Here is a 17,404-nt window from a genome sequence, read left to right on the forward strand (position 1 = left end):
ATTTTGCCCCCCCCCCCTTTGCGGCTATGGGAGCAAGGCTGAAGCAACTCTCCAAGACAAGACTGGGAGACTTGTTGCAAAGTCACTGGATAGGAAGCAGAGTACTCCTAAGATACTGCTGGGACCGGAAGTGGCATTTCCTCCTAGACATGCCAACTTTGCTGCTGTAGGATAGTGATGGTGCAACCTCCCGGCGAGGCTTCCAACATGCCAAGCAGCACAGTGGAAATCCAGCAGCCCCCATGAGACAGCCCAAAGATGTGACAGTGACAGTGCATACCAGGCTCTATGAAAGGTTTAGATATGATGGCCATTCCTATTAGAGCAGCAATCTGGTCTAAAGAGTAGGCTAGTGGTCAGTGCAGTGGATTAAAGAGAAGGGCATCCAGGGCTATATCCTACTCTAACTGGTACACTTGTGGTGGAACATATGAGTTCTCCAAAAACCACTAAATACCTGCTGTACCTACATATAGGTGACACCTGCAGGCTTGAGGGCTATTGTAGTGGTGCACACCTAGGGAATGAGCAGAAATGTCCCCTGTGTTTGAATGCTCTGTTTTCCCTGGGTTTGTTGGCAATATCTCTTACAATATAATCAAATGATTTTCCACAGACAAAAACTGTATCAAGTATATTACTCATAAAGTAGCAGCCATAATTTCGTATCTTCACTATGATTTAGGAAGGAAAAAGGCCTCAAAGAGCTCCAGGACAGTATTAATCCTCTAGAGCTGAACAGATCGATAAGATCAACTCTTCATCATCGGCCACCAAAAAACCTTCCAAAGTTGCACCAAATGTTATGTGCAAAACAAATCTTTGTCAATAAATATTTCAAAGAAATGATCATATCAAAAAGTATAGTCATGAAGAAACATGCAATCTGTGTGACTACTACAATATTACACCACAAGATTTCCACCTTGAGAGAAGTGACAGGATTACTCCTTGAGGTATTTTATCGCCCCTGAAGCAGCCCTGCTGGGTGAAACATGGCCATGTCATGCAGCCTTTTATCCGCTCTCTACAATAAAGGCTTTTAATTCACCTTTCAATGTGTCTGCTTCTTCATCTTCCGTTCTATAAAGTAGTGTTAGACCAGTTTGTTAACCTTTATTTCTGTATAGAACTAAAAGGTGTGATGTGTTAATTACTAACTCCCAAATTCTATAAATGGTGCCTTAAGTTGTGCGTGCTAATTTGGCCGCATGGCCGAATTGCGCATTCAACTTAATTGATTAACAAGCCAGTCAGTGTCGATAATTGGTACTTAACAACAAATTATCGGCACTAATTGGCTTGGGAATGTATTTGCACAACATTCTAGGTATATTCTGTAATGTGGAGCACTTAAATTCTAATGCATGCAGCTGAAAAGGGGGCATGGCCATGGGTGTGGAATGGGCAGGTTGTGAGCGTTCCAAAAAATGAAGTGTACTGTTATGGAATACACCCAATCTGCGCCTGAGTTAGGCACAGTTATTTAGGCCTGGTTTTAGGTGGCCTAAATGGGTGCGCCTACATTTTAGTCACAAGAATGGCACATTTGCATATTCTATAACGTACGCCTAACTTTAGGCGTAGTTTACAGAATAACATTAAGCATGTGGTTTTTCAGCACAGATTTTTCAGGCGCCATTTATAGAATTGGGCCCTTGTTGCCTAAATTTCGATGCCCTAGATAGGATTGCCCTTAACTAACCAGTTTCCCTGCATCACCCCTATTAATTCTAATAATTCTTGGCACCATCACACTGTGTCCCCTTCTGCTGCAGAATGCGATGCAAGTCATTGGTATTGCTGGCCAGGACCAACAGCTGGTGCTCCAGATCGCCGCAGGCATCCTGCACCTGGGTAACATTTCCTTTCGAGAACAGGGTAACTACGCCCAAGTGGAGAATTGCGACTGTGAGTAATTTATAAGAACACTCCACCCTTCTATTGGGTCAATGCTGCGAATGTTACATGAATGGTAATAGTAACTGGATTTATAGAATATATTTCTTTAAAAAGAATGATGAGGTATGAAGTTATGTGTCATGGCGTAGCGTGGCAGTGTGGAGTAACCTGGTATGTGCTGTAACTTGGAAGGTGTGGAAAAGATGGAGAAGTGACCAGAGTTCTTGTGTCTTGGTTGTATGTAGTGCTGGCTTTTCCTGCCTACTTGCTGGGAATAGATAAGGACCGCTTAAATGACAAACTGACCAGTCGGAAGATGGACAGCAAATGGGGGGGCCGCTCCGAGTCTATCAATGTCACCTTGAACGTGGAGCAGGCCTCCTACACTCGTGACGCGCTTTCCAAGGGTCTTTACACCCGGGTTTTTGACTTCCTGGTGGAGGTAGGTTAACACCTATAGAGAACATATTTGAAGAGTATAAATGGGGATGTTTCAGAGACTGTGCCAGTTTCAAAAACAGAAGTCAAATATCTAGATTAGAAGATGGCTAGTTAGGACTGCTCCCTGCCAACATGTACTAGTGTGGGATAACACTGTGACTCTTTAATAAGAAAGGAACTTTTTTAAACAAAATGTTAAGGTCTGTATAATTTGGTATCTTTCTTTCAGGCTGTCCTGTAATCCCTTATATGGTTATCTCATGCTAAATCCCAAGCTATGGAGAAAATATATATTAACAAAAATGCTTGGTCTCCTGGATGTAGTGCTATTCAACTATGAGGAAGTCTTTTATCCCATCTGGTTTTACACAAGCATTAAAATCTTTCTTCTATCAAACAATAAGCAGCAGAGCATTTAAGCTTCCCTGTTTTCTTAACGTTCACACACATACAAAAGCTTACTTTTGTTTTCCCCTCACCAGTTCAATCAAGAAACTGATTTAGTAATCTATTTGTGGCTTTGCAGAGGGAGCCCTACACGTGTTAAAATGTATTGGGGCAGGATGGAAGAAATTTCCCCACTAGTACATTGTTGGGTATCATTTTCTGCTTGAGACGACTCAGTTGTTGGAAATGGAGGTCAAACACAACGCTCTTTGGGGCATTGTATTTTATGAATGTGTGCATTACAGATATAGTAATGATGAGTAGGCAAGTATTTATGTAGATAAACAATGAAATATTGTGTTTTAGAATTGCATGAGATATTGAGCTTAACAGCTGTAACAGCAGGTAGTCTTGCCTATCGTTAGAGTATGTACATACTTCATGAACATTCTAGGAACACCTAATGTGCAGTGATGGTTCCTCTGTTTCTACCACATATTTCCTTAGTTATGTCATGGTAAGAAGGGATAGAACTGAGCACATTAAAAAATATTTTATGAAAGTGTTAATTCAATACTGAGTATATATTAGTAACATATTCAATTTTAACTGCCAGACCCTCGACTATTCTTCTTTTGGAGATCCCTTCTCATTGTTTCTACTATCTTCATGTCATCCGCAAAAAGGCAAACCTTTCCTTCCAACCCTTCAGCAATATCTTTCACAAATATATTCAACAGAATAGGCCCCAGCACCGACCCCTGAGGAACTCCAGTGCTCTCCTTCCTTTCCTCCAAGTGGATTCCATTTACCACCACCCTCTGCCACCTGTCGGTCAACCAATTTCCTATCCAGTTCACCACTTTTGGTCCTAAGTTCAGCCCTTTCAGCTTATTCATGAGTCTTCTGTGGGGGAAGACTCATGAATAACTATATACATTGGAGAGATTAGCAGGGATATATCTATAATTGCTGTATTTTGAATGTAGGATTAATACATGGAATGGAGGAGTGGCCTAGTGGTTAGAGTGGTGGACTTTGGTCCTGGGGAACTGAGGAACTGAGTTCAATTCAGGCACAGGCAGCTCCTAGTGACTCTGGGCAAGTCACTTAACCCTCCATTGCCCCATGTAAACCGCATTGAGCCTGCCATGAGTGGGAACGCACGGGGTACAAATGTAACAAAAATATATATATATTTGCAAGGCTGTTTTCCTCCCTTGCACTTAGGTAGATTTATGAAGGGTGTTTTTATAAACCCTTTTTTGCATGTGAAATGCTGATTGATGCACATAAATGGGCTTTTGTCAAATTAGGTCATGCCTAAAAGTATGCATTGTGCAAGCCAGAGTGTAGTTGTACAGTGGGTGTATTCAGGGACAGGGTTTATATATAGCATGTGTGGAGTCTCAATTTACACACTTTTTATAAAATACACAATTGTGCATACTGTATGTACCTACATTTACACCTGCTTTTGTGCAGTCATAATCCCCTGGATTCTATATCGTGCGCCTAGTGTTCCACGCCAAAACCCAAACGTATTCAATAACAATGCGTATAACTTATTGACTTAACATGCTAATCAGCATTGTTAACAGCACTTAGGGGCCCTTTTACTAAGGCTTATAGGCTCCTATGTGCGTCCAACGCGCATCAAATTAGAACTACTGCCCGGCTACCACATGCCCCGGGCAGTATTTCTGTTTTTGATATGTGTACTAAACGTACGGCAGAAAATATTTTCTATTTTCTACCACTTGGTGCAAACTGGGCAGTAATCGTCAGTGTACGCACGCTGACGATTACCGCCTGGTTAACGTGTGAGACCTTACCGCTAAGTCAATGGGTGGCAGTAAGGTCTCAGGCCCAAAATGGGCGCACACTTGTTTTCATTTGCCACACGTCCATTTTTGGCCACACAAAAAAGGCCTTTTTTGAAGGTGCACTGAAAAATGAACTGCGCACATCCAGTACACGCGCCTACACCAGCACAGGCCATTTTTTGGCACGCCTTAGTAAAAGGGCCCCTTAACAATCAATAATGAGCACTAATTGGCAATAATTAGAATTTAAGTGCATAACTTGCTAAACGTATTCTGTAACACACTGCGCCTAAATTCTAAAGTGGCCAGGCAAAAGGGGCGTGGTTATGGGCAGGGAAATGGGTATTTCATGGGCGTTGCGAAATTTACACATGTTTTCGGTGGTGTAAATGGAGGCGCATAATTTTCGGTGCTAGGATATCACTTAAGCGTATTCTATATACTGTGCCTAAATCTAGGTGCATCTTATAGAATATGCTTAAGTAGAAATGTTTTCCATGCGGATTTTCTAGATGCCATATATAGAATTTCCCCCAACGAGTGCACCTTTAATCTAGACATGATTTCTGAAGGATGTGTGCTACTATTTTATAAAGACACATAAGTGCCTTTGTGTCTATATCAAAAAGGCACCATCCTGCTCTATTAACCTAGGCGCTTTGATATAAAAATTGCCCTCTATTAATATTAATATAAGAAATGCATAAATATTATTCCCCCCCTCCCTGATATTGAAAGCCATTAAACCAGCCAGGAATGGCACCTGGCCATTTAAATGGTACGTAGCTGGCTATCTGGCGATATTCAGTGGGAGATAGCCAGCTGTCTCCTGCTGAATATCGCCAGTTAGCGGCTAGTGGATAGGCTTTCCTCCGATTTTCAGCATGGGTTTGGCGGCCATGTTTGGTCACGTGTATACCTGAAATATCTTTGGCCAGTTTGAACTTAACCAGCCACCACTGAATATTGGCTTGGCTGGTTAAGTTCAAACTGGCCAAAAATAAACCGGCTATTCAATGCCGATCACCAGAAATGGCCTGTCATTGCATATCCGGTATTACCAACGACCACAGGAATTAGCCAGGCTAACTACTGCAGTCTGAATATCAACCCCTATTGTATTTTTCTTTTTATAGTATGTATTGTAAGTATCTATATATGAATTTTGTGATATGTTAAACATTTTGCAGAAGGTGGAATACCAATATATAATAAATGTTTAGGAAAGTTAATAAAACTATCTGTAAACAATGTCTACCAACAAATATACGTTTTCATTTCACATGTTCCACTCTCCCTCTCAGTCCATTAACAGGGCCATGCAGAAGCCTCACCAGGAGTACAGTATTGGGGTGCTGGATATCTATGGATTTGAGATCTTTCAGGTACCTGTTGCATTTCAAGATGTTACCGAAAGAACTTACTGCTGAGCAAATGCCTATGCAAAATTAATAGCTTCATTATATGCTTTTGCCCTACTTATCCACAGGCTGAGAATATATTTAATAAAATTATTTGAGTGGCTGATCACTAGTCATGCTAGTGTAATCTGGTAATATTGTATTGGCTTTATATTAATTTATAGTGTGCAGTCATTGTCACGTTTGTGCATTTATTTTGAAAGAAAAATGCAATGAAACAGGTTTGTTTCATTCTGTTTCATAACGAAAGGCATGACAAAATTCTTTCTTTTTCATTTCATTTTATATAGATTTAGAGTTTGCAATGAGCAATTGTGCTTATTATTATTAACAATAAGACAAAGAAAGTGGGAGGGCGACCAAAGATACCAGAAACAGGAGGATGTTCCTTAATGAAAAGTTTATTAAATGATTGAAGACTCGACACAATGTCGTGTTTCGGCCGTCAGGCCTGCATCAGGAGTCTATGAAAACACACACATATATACATATATATATAGGGTGAAAACAATAATAAATGAATACAATACACAGATATTTGTAAAAAAAACTTAAAATAAAGAAATATACATCTAAAAGGTGGTTATTTTAATTAAATATATATGACTCTTGTATATGGTATATAGTTGTTTAAAATAGAGTGTTGAAAACAATAAATATGTATATGAGACAAATAAAATCTGTCAGATTAAGTCCAGATTGCTGTCAAAGACATGCGTTTGTATGTAATAAAAGAATATATAATACACACAAATAAATTTAAAAATTTTTTTTTAATTTTAAAAGATAATAAACTCAATTAAATATGTAAGACAATTATATAAGGTGTTGGAGACAGGAGATATTTAAGTCACATGCATATGTGAGCTTATAACAATGATGAAATATTTGTAAATACAGTTAACTAAAAAGCAGAACGCATTATTAAGAACTTTATTTTAAGTTTTTTACAAATTATTTCTTTATTTTAAGTTTTTTACAAATATCTGTGTATTGTATTCATTTATTATTGTTTTCACCCTATATATATATATATATATATATATATGTTTTCATAGACTCCTGATGCAGGCCTGAAGGCCGAAACACGACGTTGTGTCGAGTCTTCAATCATTTAATAAACTTTTCATTAAGGAACATCCTCCTGTTTCTGGTATCCTTTGTCGCCCTCCCACTTTCTTTGTCTTGTTGTTTTTACCGTGGGGCGTTTTGAGTTCTCCGCCTGCTGGTGGATTTCTTCTTACTATTATTAACAATAAAACATATGCATTTACAAATAATGCATGCTAAAAAGGAAATGTAAAACTGCTGAAAAATCCTAAATGAGGGCCATTATGCTCACTTAGCAATCTGTGTCTGGCCAGCCCAAGGGCATCAGACACCCTAGACAAACCTTCAACTATGAGCCCCTCCTTCCCGGCCCCAGCAACTCAAGATCTCACCACCCTCCCTCCATAGTTTAGCATTTCATGCTCCCAGGTTCTTAGCATCTCCTCCACCCTTCTCTACCTCATCCCTCCCCCATAGCTTACATCTCCCCTTCCCATCTCTACTCCCCCCATGGCCAGCATCTCCACTTCCCCTTTCTACCCTCCCCCCCCCAAGGAGGCCAGTATCTCCCCTTCCCCTCCTTCCTCAAAGCTGGCCAGGATCTCTCCTTTCCTACACAATCCCATTTCTAGCATTTGTCTCCTACCCTTCCCCTTCCTGCTTCTGGGCCACTGCTGTCCCCCTCCCCTCCCAACCTCCTCCTGTGCCAGCCACAAGAGAACTGAGCATTGTGTGGGTCCTGTAAGACAGGCTCATGCTGAAGCTCTGGTGTGTCCTTCCTCCCTCCAACAGAAACTCTGCCTTGAGGGGAGAGCAAAACAAGGTAGTGTTTCAGCATAGGCCTGTGCTTACAGGGTCTGTACAGTGCTCACTCCTTTTTAACTTGGGAAAAGCCCAGCAAGAGGAAGATTCTGGTTAGTGACAGAGCTGTGCCACTATCCTCAAACTCTGCCACTAGGTAGGGTAGGTGTCTGCCTAGGATGGCAGAGTCGGCCTTGAATTTGGTTAGAGGAAAGCTGTGAAATCTGAGGATTCAGAGTCTAACTCTACATCTTCCTTTCAAAAGTATGTCACCTTACCCAGATCAACCTAGAGAAGGTGATCCATTCCAGTTTTTGCCCCATTATATGTATGGAGATGTAGTCTTACTTTTCTTAGGGAAAGCTTGAGTTTACCAGTTCAAGGCCTATATAGGTTATAAAAGCAGATATCTTACGTATAAGTACATAAGTACATAAGTAATGCCACACTGGGAAAAGACCAAAGGTCCATCGAGCCCAGCATCCTGTCCACAACAGTGGCCAATCCAGGCCAAGGGCACCTGGCAAGCTTCCCAAACGTACAAAAATTCTATACATGTTATTCCCGGAATTGTGGATTTTTCCCAAGTCCATTTAGTAGCGGTTTATGGACTTGTCCTTTAGGAAACCGTCTAACCCCCTTTAAACTCTGCCAAGCTAACCGCCTTCACCACATTGTCCGGCAACGAATTCCAGAGTTTAATTACGCGTTGGGTGAAGAAAAATTTCTCCGATTTGTTTTAAATTTACTACACTGTAGTTTCATCACATGCCCCCTAGTCCTAGAATTTTTGGAAAGCGTGAACAGATTTATAACAGCATTTGTTGTTGTATAAGTAACATGTCAGATCAATTATTGGAAGAAAAAGAGATTGTTGGGCATGATTTCCTGTTGAAATTATTTTGTTTAAGCTCTTGACCGAACATAGGAATGGATGGAATTGTATTGTTCATGGGGGGGGGGGGGGGGCTGATGCAATAAAGTACACTAGGCTTTTGCACATGGTTTTGTGTGTGCCCTGTGTAGAAAGAGATTTTGCATAGAAGCTAACTGTATGCAAAATGTACTGCAGACAGTGCACAGCACATTTAAATCCAAGCCAAGGAAGCTATTATTATATGTGCATATGCAGAGAAGTGCACAAAGGAGAAATTATTCTTAATTTTGTTAATTTTCTTTCCCTTAGTCCTTCCAGACCAATCCAATATATATGGGTTGTGCATTTCACCGGGTTTGAGATTGCCAGCATTTTTTTCCATTATGGCCAAAAACTGATGCGTGCCACCTCAAACCCGGCAAACTTTGACATTTGGCAGGGCCCAACCGTATTAGCGAAGAAAAAGATGGCTGGCCATCTTTTTTGAAAATACGGTTGGCTCCACCCGCTTGTGGCGCCTGCGCCGGAGATGGCCGCCCATAGAGATGGCCGGAGCCTTTCGATTATGCCCCTCTAAGGCAACTAATTTAAAGAAAGTTGCACATGAGGTCAGAGAGATGGTTAACATATAGATAGGTAAGAGTAAGAGGAATTAGAAAACAGAATATAAAGAAGGGGGATTTACTTAACATGTTGAGACATTAGCAGTCTAACATTATATATTGATCTTTGCAAACCAAGAATTTCTCTTTGGCCTCAGAGTATCATGAGATGAAGTGTATGTACAGTGGTGGAAATAAGTATTTGATCCCTTGCTGATTTTGTAAGTTTGCCCACTGACAAAGACATGAGCAGCCCATAATTGAAGGGTAGGTTATTAGTAACAGTGAGAGATAGCACATCACAAATTAAATCCGGAAAATCACATTGTGGAAAGTATATGAATTTATTTGCATTCTGCAGAGGGAAATAAGTATTTAATCCCTCTGGCAAACAAGACCTAATACTTGGTGGCAAAACCCTTGTTGGCAAGCACAGCGGTCAGACGTCTTCTGTAGTTGATGATGAGGTTTGCACACATGTCAGGAGGAATTTTGGTCCACTCCTCTTTGCAGATCATCTCTAAATCATTAAGAGTTCTGGGCTGTCGCTTGGCAACTCGCAGCTTCAGCTCCCTCCATAAGTTTTCAATGGGATTAAGGTCTGGTGACTGGCTAGGCCACTCCATGACCCTAATGTGCTTCTTCCTGAGCCACTCCTTTGTTGCCTTGGCTGTAAGTTTTGGGTCATTGTCGTGCTGGAAGACCCAGCCACGACCCATTTTTAAGGCCCTGGCGGAGGGAAGGAGGTTGTCACTCAGAATTGTACGGTACATGGCCCCATCCATTCTCCCATTGATGCGGTGAAGTAGTCCTGTGCCCTTAGCAGAGAAACACCCCCAAAACATAACATTTCCACCTCCATGCTTGACAGTGGGGACGGTGTTCTTTGGGTCATAGGCAGCATTTCTCTTCCTCCAAACACGGCGAGTTGAGTTCATGCCAAAGAGCTCAATTTTTGTCTCATCTGACCACAGCACCTTCTCCCAATCACTCTCGGCATCATCCAGGTGTTCACTGGCAAACTTCAGACGGGCCGTCACATGTGCCTTCCGGAGCAGGGGGACCTTGCGGGCACTGCAGGATTGCAATCCGTTATGTCGTAATGTGTTACCAATGGTTTTCGTGGTGACAGTGGTCCCAGCTGCCTTGAGATCATTGACAAGTTCCCCCCTTGTAGTTGTAGGCTAATTTCTAACCTTCCTCATGATCAAGGATACCCCACGAGGTGAGATTTTGCGTGGAGCCCCAGATCTTTGTCGATTGACAGTCATTTTGTACTTCTTCCATTTTCTTACTATAGCACCAACAGTTGTCTCCTTCTCGCGTCTTACTGATGGTTTTGTAGCCCATTCCAGCCTTGTGCAGGTGTATGATCTTGTCCCTGACATCCTTAGACAGCTCCTTGCTCTTGGCCATTTTGTAGAGGTTAGAGTCTGACTGATTCACTGAATCTGTGGACAGGTGTCTTTCATACAGGTGACCATTGCCGACAGCTGTCTGTCATGCAGGTAACGAGTTGATTTGGAGCATCTACCTGGTCTGTAGGGGCCAGATCTCTTACTGGTTGGTGGGGGATCAAATACTTATTTCCCTCTGCAGAATGCAAATAAATTCATATACTTTCCACAATGTGATTTTCCGGATTTAATTTGTGATGTGCTATCTCTCACTGTTACCAATAACCTACCCTTCAATTATGGGCTGCTCATGTCTTTGTCAGTGGGCAAACTTACAAAATCAGCAAGGGATCAAATACTTATTTCCACCACTGTAGGCATTTATTTTCCTACAGAGCAATGCAAATGATAGACAGACCATCCAATCCATGTAGCTTGCTCAGTTATTCTGCCTACATTGCTAAGGATACACTCCTTCCTTGAGACAAGAACATAGTAACGGTAGTTGACGGCAGAAAAAGACCTGCATGGTCCATCCAGTCTGCCCAACAAGATAAACTCATATGTGCTACTTTTTGTGTATACCTTACCTTGATTTGTATCTGCCATTTTCAGGGCACAGACCGTAGAAGTCTTGCCCAGCACTAGCCCCGCCTCCCAACCACCAGCCCCGCCTCCCCCCACCGGCTCCGAGGTAGTGGAGACAAGGGCTATGAAACTGTGCAATGCCTGCATCAGAAACAGCTAGCCTTATGAGATGAAGTTACAAAATATGTACACTGTAAGAGGCAATGTAATATGATTTATACACTTCTATTCCACTTAGCCATTAATTCAAAGTGGATTATAATCATACCTCTGTTACAAATAATTAAGTCACATCTGCGAAACATACATATTAAAAAACAAGACAGATTAGAAATTTCATTATCTTAAAGGTATTAATGCATGAGCAGTAAATCTGTTTAAGGTGACAGGAACAGAAGTTCTATCATAGTATAAGGCTGTGAAAGATGGACAAATGTGAGAAAATGAAGAAACAGTGGTGGAAACATAGAACACCATTGTGGGGTGGATGCTGTGGTCAAACTAAGGTGGCAAAGGATAAGCACAAAAGATCTAAAAGTAAAAAGTGCAGATTGATCTTAAAATTCCTGTGTCACAGAACATCAATTTTATGTTGTACATATGTAATTTTATATATACCTGCTTTCAGCTGGATTATAAGGAGAAATTAGGTCTTACCTGCTAATTTGCTTTCCCTTAATCCCTCTGAACTGGCCCAGAATGACTGATGAGTCAACTCATCAGGTGGAGACTGAGAAGACCGCCCCCAAGGCAGCCAATAACCACTATAACCACTTCTTCTCCCTCAGAGATCCTGCTTGCTTGTCCAATGCTTTTTTGAATCTGATATTGTTTATTTCTCCAATACCACTGCTGAGAAGCTGTTTCACATGTCCATTACCCCTTCTGTAAAAATATATTTCCTAACTTTTCTCCTGCATCTGCCCCCTTTCATCCTCATCCTTTGACCCCCTTGTTCCAAAGCCTCCCTTTCATTGAAAGTGGCCTTACTCCTGTGTATTGATGCCTTGGAGATATTTAAATATTTCTATCCTATTGTTCCTTTCATACCTGTCCTCCAGAGTGTACATGTTTACGTATTTAAATCTGTTGCCATATGCTAGAGTGGGTAGGATCTATCCATATATCTGGGACAGAGTTGCTTGGCTGAAGAATAGCTTCTCACGTCAAGTGATACCAAAGGATCTAGGGAATCAGAATGATATCTCTATGCATTCAGAGGAGGAAAGCAAGGATTAGATCAGTCTCTTTGAGTTGTCCTGTGTAAAATGGTAACTCTGTAATAATTCTGAGAACTCCACATTAAGTTCATCACTGCTCCTTAGCTCCATCTACAATAGACTATGCAACAGCTTGTGGCCACGTATGCTTTGGGGATGACTTGCACATGTGGATTATGTGTTTATATTGGATGCATGCTGCATATGTTTGAGAAGCATACTATCCCCCGGATTCTATATAGCACGCCTAGCATTCCACGTCGAAATCCAAGCGTATTCTGTAACAACACATGCAACTTAATTGGCTTAACAAGCCAATTAACATTGTTAACAACACTTAACAAGCAATAATGAGCACTAATTGGTGAAAATTAGAATTTACGTGCACAACTCCCTAAGCATATTCTGTAATACACTATGCCTAAATTTTGATGCATGCAGACAAAAAGTGGCATGGTTATAGGCGGGGAAATGGGCATTTCATGGGTGTTCCAAAATTTGCGCATGTTGTTATAGGATATGGCCCTCTACGCCAGGATTTATGCCATGTTTTCGTTGGTGAAAATGGAGGCATGTAGTTTTAGGCACTAGAATATCAACTAAGCGTAATCTATTTACTGTGCCTAAATATTGGAACCGCTTATAGAATACACTTAGGTGGAAATGTTTTCCACAGGGATTTTCTAGGCGCCATATATAGAATCTGGCCCAATGTATATAGGATCTGTGCAACACAAATAGGATGTGTACTATAATTATGATGCATGCTGTATGTATATGCTGTATGGCTCTCTCTCCCCACCAATGACCTACAACATGCAGAAAAAGTGTTAAAAGAAAATTAATGTACAATGTTTTACAGTTCTTTTTCTACCTTTAGAGAAATGGTTTTGAACAATTTTGCATCAACTTTGTGAATGAGAAGCTGCAGCAGATTTTCATAGAGCTAACGCTGAAAGCCGAGCAGGTAACATGCAAATATTCAACGTGAAACAACTGAGCAGAGAACAATCAATGTGGATAATGTGAGAAATCCATGGTAGAGCAAGTGATGGCGTCTCTCATGATGGCCCAACAAGAGTTGCAGCACCCAGTTCCTTTCTTATCTGTGGATGCCCCATCCCCAGTGTCCCAGTGACTTCCTTAACGCTGGTTGCCTGCACGTAGAGGAGCCATTTCTGACTGGTCCTTGAGTCATGGTCCTTGCAGGTGTGGGTGCCCATTACAGTTGCCACCTGGCTCCAGATTTTCAGGACAGGTTGATCCAGTCCTGATTTGTACCCCACTGCATGGATATGAGCATGCAAAAGAGAAATCAAGGTTAAAACCAGAACTGAATCAACCTGTTGAGAACTATAGAACCCAGTGCGGCCACATCACAGTTCAGATCAGGATTGATTTACTAGTCACAAATCCCCAAATTGTATAAATGGTGCTAAAAATTGCCCACGCAAATTTGGGCATGTGCATAATTTAAGGGACTATTTTACTAAGCAGCGGTAGGGCTAACACACGGGTAGCGAGTGCTAAATTGATACTACCACCGGGGTAGCGCAGGCACCCGGCAGTATTTTTGAAGTTGGAGCGCACTGTTTCCCATGGTGGCATTCCCAGTGGTAATCAGCAGCGTGGCCACATCGGTGTGCGCTGCATGATTACCGCTAGGTCAATGGGTGGCGGTAAGGGCTCAGGAATTAAATAGCCACATGCTACTTTTGATTTTACTGCCCCATTAAAAAAAAGTCTTTTTTTCTAGCCAAGGTAAAAATTGGCCCAGTGCGTGCCAATTTGTGGCCTAGTGGTTAGGGTGGTGGACTTTGATCCTGAGGAACTGAGTTCAATTCCCACTTTAGGCACAGGCAGCTCCTTGTGACTCTGGGCAAGTCACTTAACCCTCCATTGCCCCATGTAAGACGCATTGAGCCTGCCGTGAGTGGGAAAGTGCAGGGTACAAATGTAACAAAAAAAAAAAAAAATTCATGCATCCAAAGTACCACAGGCCAATTTTTACTGCAGCTTAGTGAAAGGACCCCTAACTGAATAATGAGCCAATTAGCACCAATAACTGGGTCCTAGCAATTGGCATTAATTTAAATTTACAACACATGCATATTTACACACCTGGAATTTAAGCACAGCTCCATAAAGGGGGCACGACCGTAGGAGGATTGTGGGTGAATCAGAGGTGTTCCCGCAATTTATGCATGCTGTTATAGAAGAAGGGGGATCCACACCTAATGTAGGCAAGAACAGGACCACTGAGACACCCTGCCAGGCCTAGGACAGATGATGATATAAGGTGTAATAGCTACTTCCATATATTTGAGAAAATCTGCTGAACGGAAGCTCACCTCTGAAGGTCCTTTACCTAGAAAGAAATTTATTATAAAATCCAAATTGCAGAATGGTCTAGTTATGAGATTTCATCGATTAATCTACAGTAATTGTATTGATAGTTAATTAAGGCCTATTGGACTCTTATGGCATAACTTTGAGTGCCATTTATAGAATAGCGCTGTTCTATTTTTTTCAGCGATAATCTTTTGGTGCCTTTCATAGAATTTGGTGTAAAATGTGTGCCACACCCTGGATGGTGAAATATGATTTTACTGTAAAGGCTTGAGGCTCCAAACACAGTTGCAAAAATCATTTGAAACAGAAGCTTTGCATGTAAACTGCAGATGCTAATAGTAATAATGATTTCCAGTAGTCTTAAAATTTTAGAGTGAGGTTTTTATAAATGTATGGTCACATATGAGAAGCATCTTAATATTAGTGTGATCCAAAAGTATAATCATTGGTTCTAGATATCTTAATAAAGAGTTCAATGTGCAATCTTGTGCAGTTGTGTTCAAAAACTGAGAGGGTCTTTTTGGGCTTACCGAACACTAAATCGGGACTACCGCCGGCCCAATGTGGCCACCGATGGTAGTTCCGCCCTGAGCGTGCGCCATTTCCGGGGAAAAAAGAAAAACCCCGGAAATAGCTTGCATGGCGGTAACCCGTCGGAAATCGGGCATCGCCACACACTGCTCAGTTACCACTGGGTTACTGCAGGAACCCTTATCACCATCTCAGTGGGTGGCGGTAAGGATTCCCCACCGCATGGCCACGCGGTAAGAGTTCTCTTTCCTCATGGCCATATTTGTCTGGGGGCTTTTTACCCACTGCAGTAAAAAGGTCCCTGGTAAGTGAGAAAAACGGACCCCTTAGTTCTTTTATCCATTTCAAAATTTATGCATATAGGGCTAGATTCTACATATGGCGTTTGAAAATTCCACTCGGAAAAAAAATACACCTAGGTGTATTCTCTATAGTATGCCTAAATTTTATAGAATAGGCTTAAATTTCCATGTGGTGTATAGAATTATGCCGGGCACCTTCCCACATGACCAAATCATGTCATGTTTTACTTGGTGTAAATCCCAACGCCTAAATTAGACACAGAGCGGGTGTATTCTATAACAACACGCATAGATTTTAGAAACGCCCACACCCCACCATGGCCACACCCCCTTTTCAACTATGTGACTTAGAAGTTATGCGCACCACATTACAGAATACACTTAGGGGGTCTTTTACAAAGGCATGCTAGCGGTTTTAGTGTGTGCTAATGATTAGCGAGTGCTAAATGCTAGAGATGCCCATAGAAATATTTGGGCATCTAACATTTAGTCCTTGCTTATTTTTAGAGTGAGTGAAAAATACTAGCTCACCTTTGTAAAAGGACCCCTTAGCGACTATCATAATTAATGCCAATTAGTGCTGATAATTCCTTGTTAACATCCAAATTAACAGTGCTGATTAGCTAGTTAAACAATTAAGTTGCACGCACTGTTAGAGGATAAGCTGTAGTGTGCGGCGGGCATCCGGGCAGAGCCTCTGGGCCCCCTAGAGGCTCTGGTTGCCCGAATTGTCAATCTGCCCCTGCCTGGCAGTTTAAATCACTTGTCCAGGCTAGCTGTGGATATTCTGCAGCACATGCTTGGATGGTGCCACTGAATTTACCCGGTTAGTGCCTAAGCCATAACCAGCTATTTTGTGGGTAGTCTGTGGGCGAAGTAATCGCATAAATAGGACCGCATAAAACACAGTCCTATCTTTATGCCAATCGTCTTAACCAGTTAAGTGCTGAATATCACACTTAACCAGATAAGTTTTTTCCAGCCATGTATGTCTGGATATTCAATTCAGGTGCCTGGACATTGCTCCGGCATTCAATATTCAGGGATAAAGCCGTCAGCCGTCAGCAAAATACTGACCATCGCCAGCTGAATATTGGGTTCATAATTAAATTTCAAACTTCTTGATAGCCAATAATAAATTTTCATCTCAATCATAAACTCAGAACAGACATATTTTAAGCCAGCATAATATCAGGTTTTGAGGGAATTCTCTCTGCTTCAGGGCTAATTCATAATATCAAAAGGTCCCAATACATTTGCCTTCTGCTTCTAAGGTACTTTTCAAACTGAAGTCTGTGTCTTTTTATTTAAAAAAAAAAAAAAAAAGAAATTAGAGAACTAGCCAATCAAGAGTAAGGCATCCTCAATACAGTCATTCAGAACACAAGTTTCAATATCTCACATTAATGACGATCAATCAATTTCTAAATTCAACCTAACAGTTGTACACGGATACTGGTAGTAGACATTATTCTACAAATGACACCTTTGAGTTCATCTGCTATTGTTGAATAGGATATCTTTCCTTTGGGGTTTCCTGTTGTTGTAGGTTAGGGTTCTGACATATTTGCTCTTTTGCAAGGCATGTCTTTCATTTGGTCACAACAAACACTGACATTTGTCCAGGTTCGTCTGAATAACTGGCTGTTTCTGTAGAATTGGGGGAGCTTCCTGGTCACAGCTCTACTGACATTCTCAACAGTGCTG

At 41.4% G+C, this 17,404-nt stretch overlaps 1 protein-coding gene across 1 annotated transcript in view; it reads left to right on the plus strand.

Moving 5' to 3' along the window:
- LOC115480951 (unconventional myosin-If-like) overlaps positions 1–17,404 on the plus strand; it is a 111,219-nt gene that overhangs the window by 90,698 nt on the left and 3,117 nt on the right. Inside the window, exons 9-12 of the mRNA XM_030219935.1 lie at positions 1,779–1,911; positions 2,148–2,344; positions 5,861–5,941; positions 13,393–13,479. Coding sequence (XP_030075795.1) covers positions 1,779–1,911; positions 2,148–2,344; positions 5,861–5,941; positions 13,393–13,479 — 498 coding nt within the window. The remainder of the gene's footprint in view (positions 1–1,778; positions 1,912–2,147; positions 2,345–5,860; positions 5,942–13,392; positions 13,480–17,404) is intronic.

This window comes from Microcaecilia unicolor, chromosome 11 (genome assembly GCF_901765095.1).
Source record: "Microcaecilia unicolor chromosome 11, aMicUni1.1, whole genome shotgun sequence".
Lineage (NCBI taxonomy): Eukaryota > Metazoa > Chordata > Amphibia > Gymnophiona > Siphonopidae > Microcaecilia > Microcaecilia unicolor.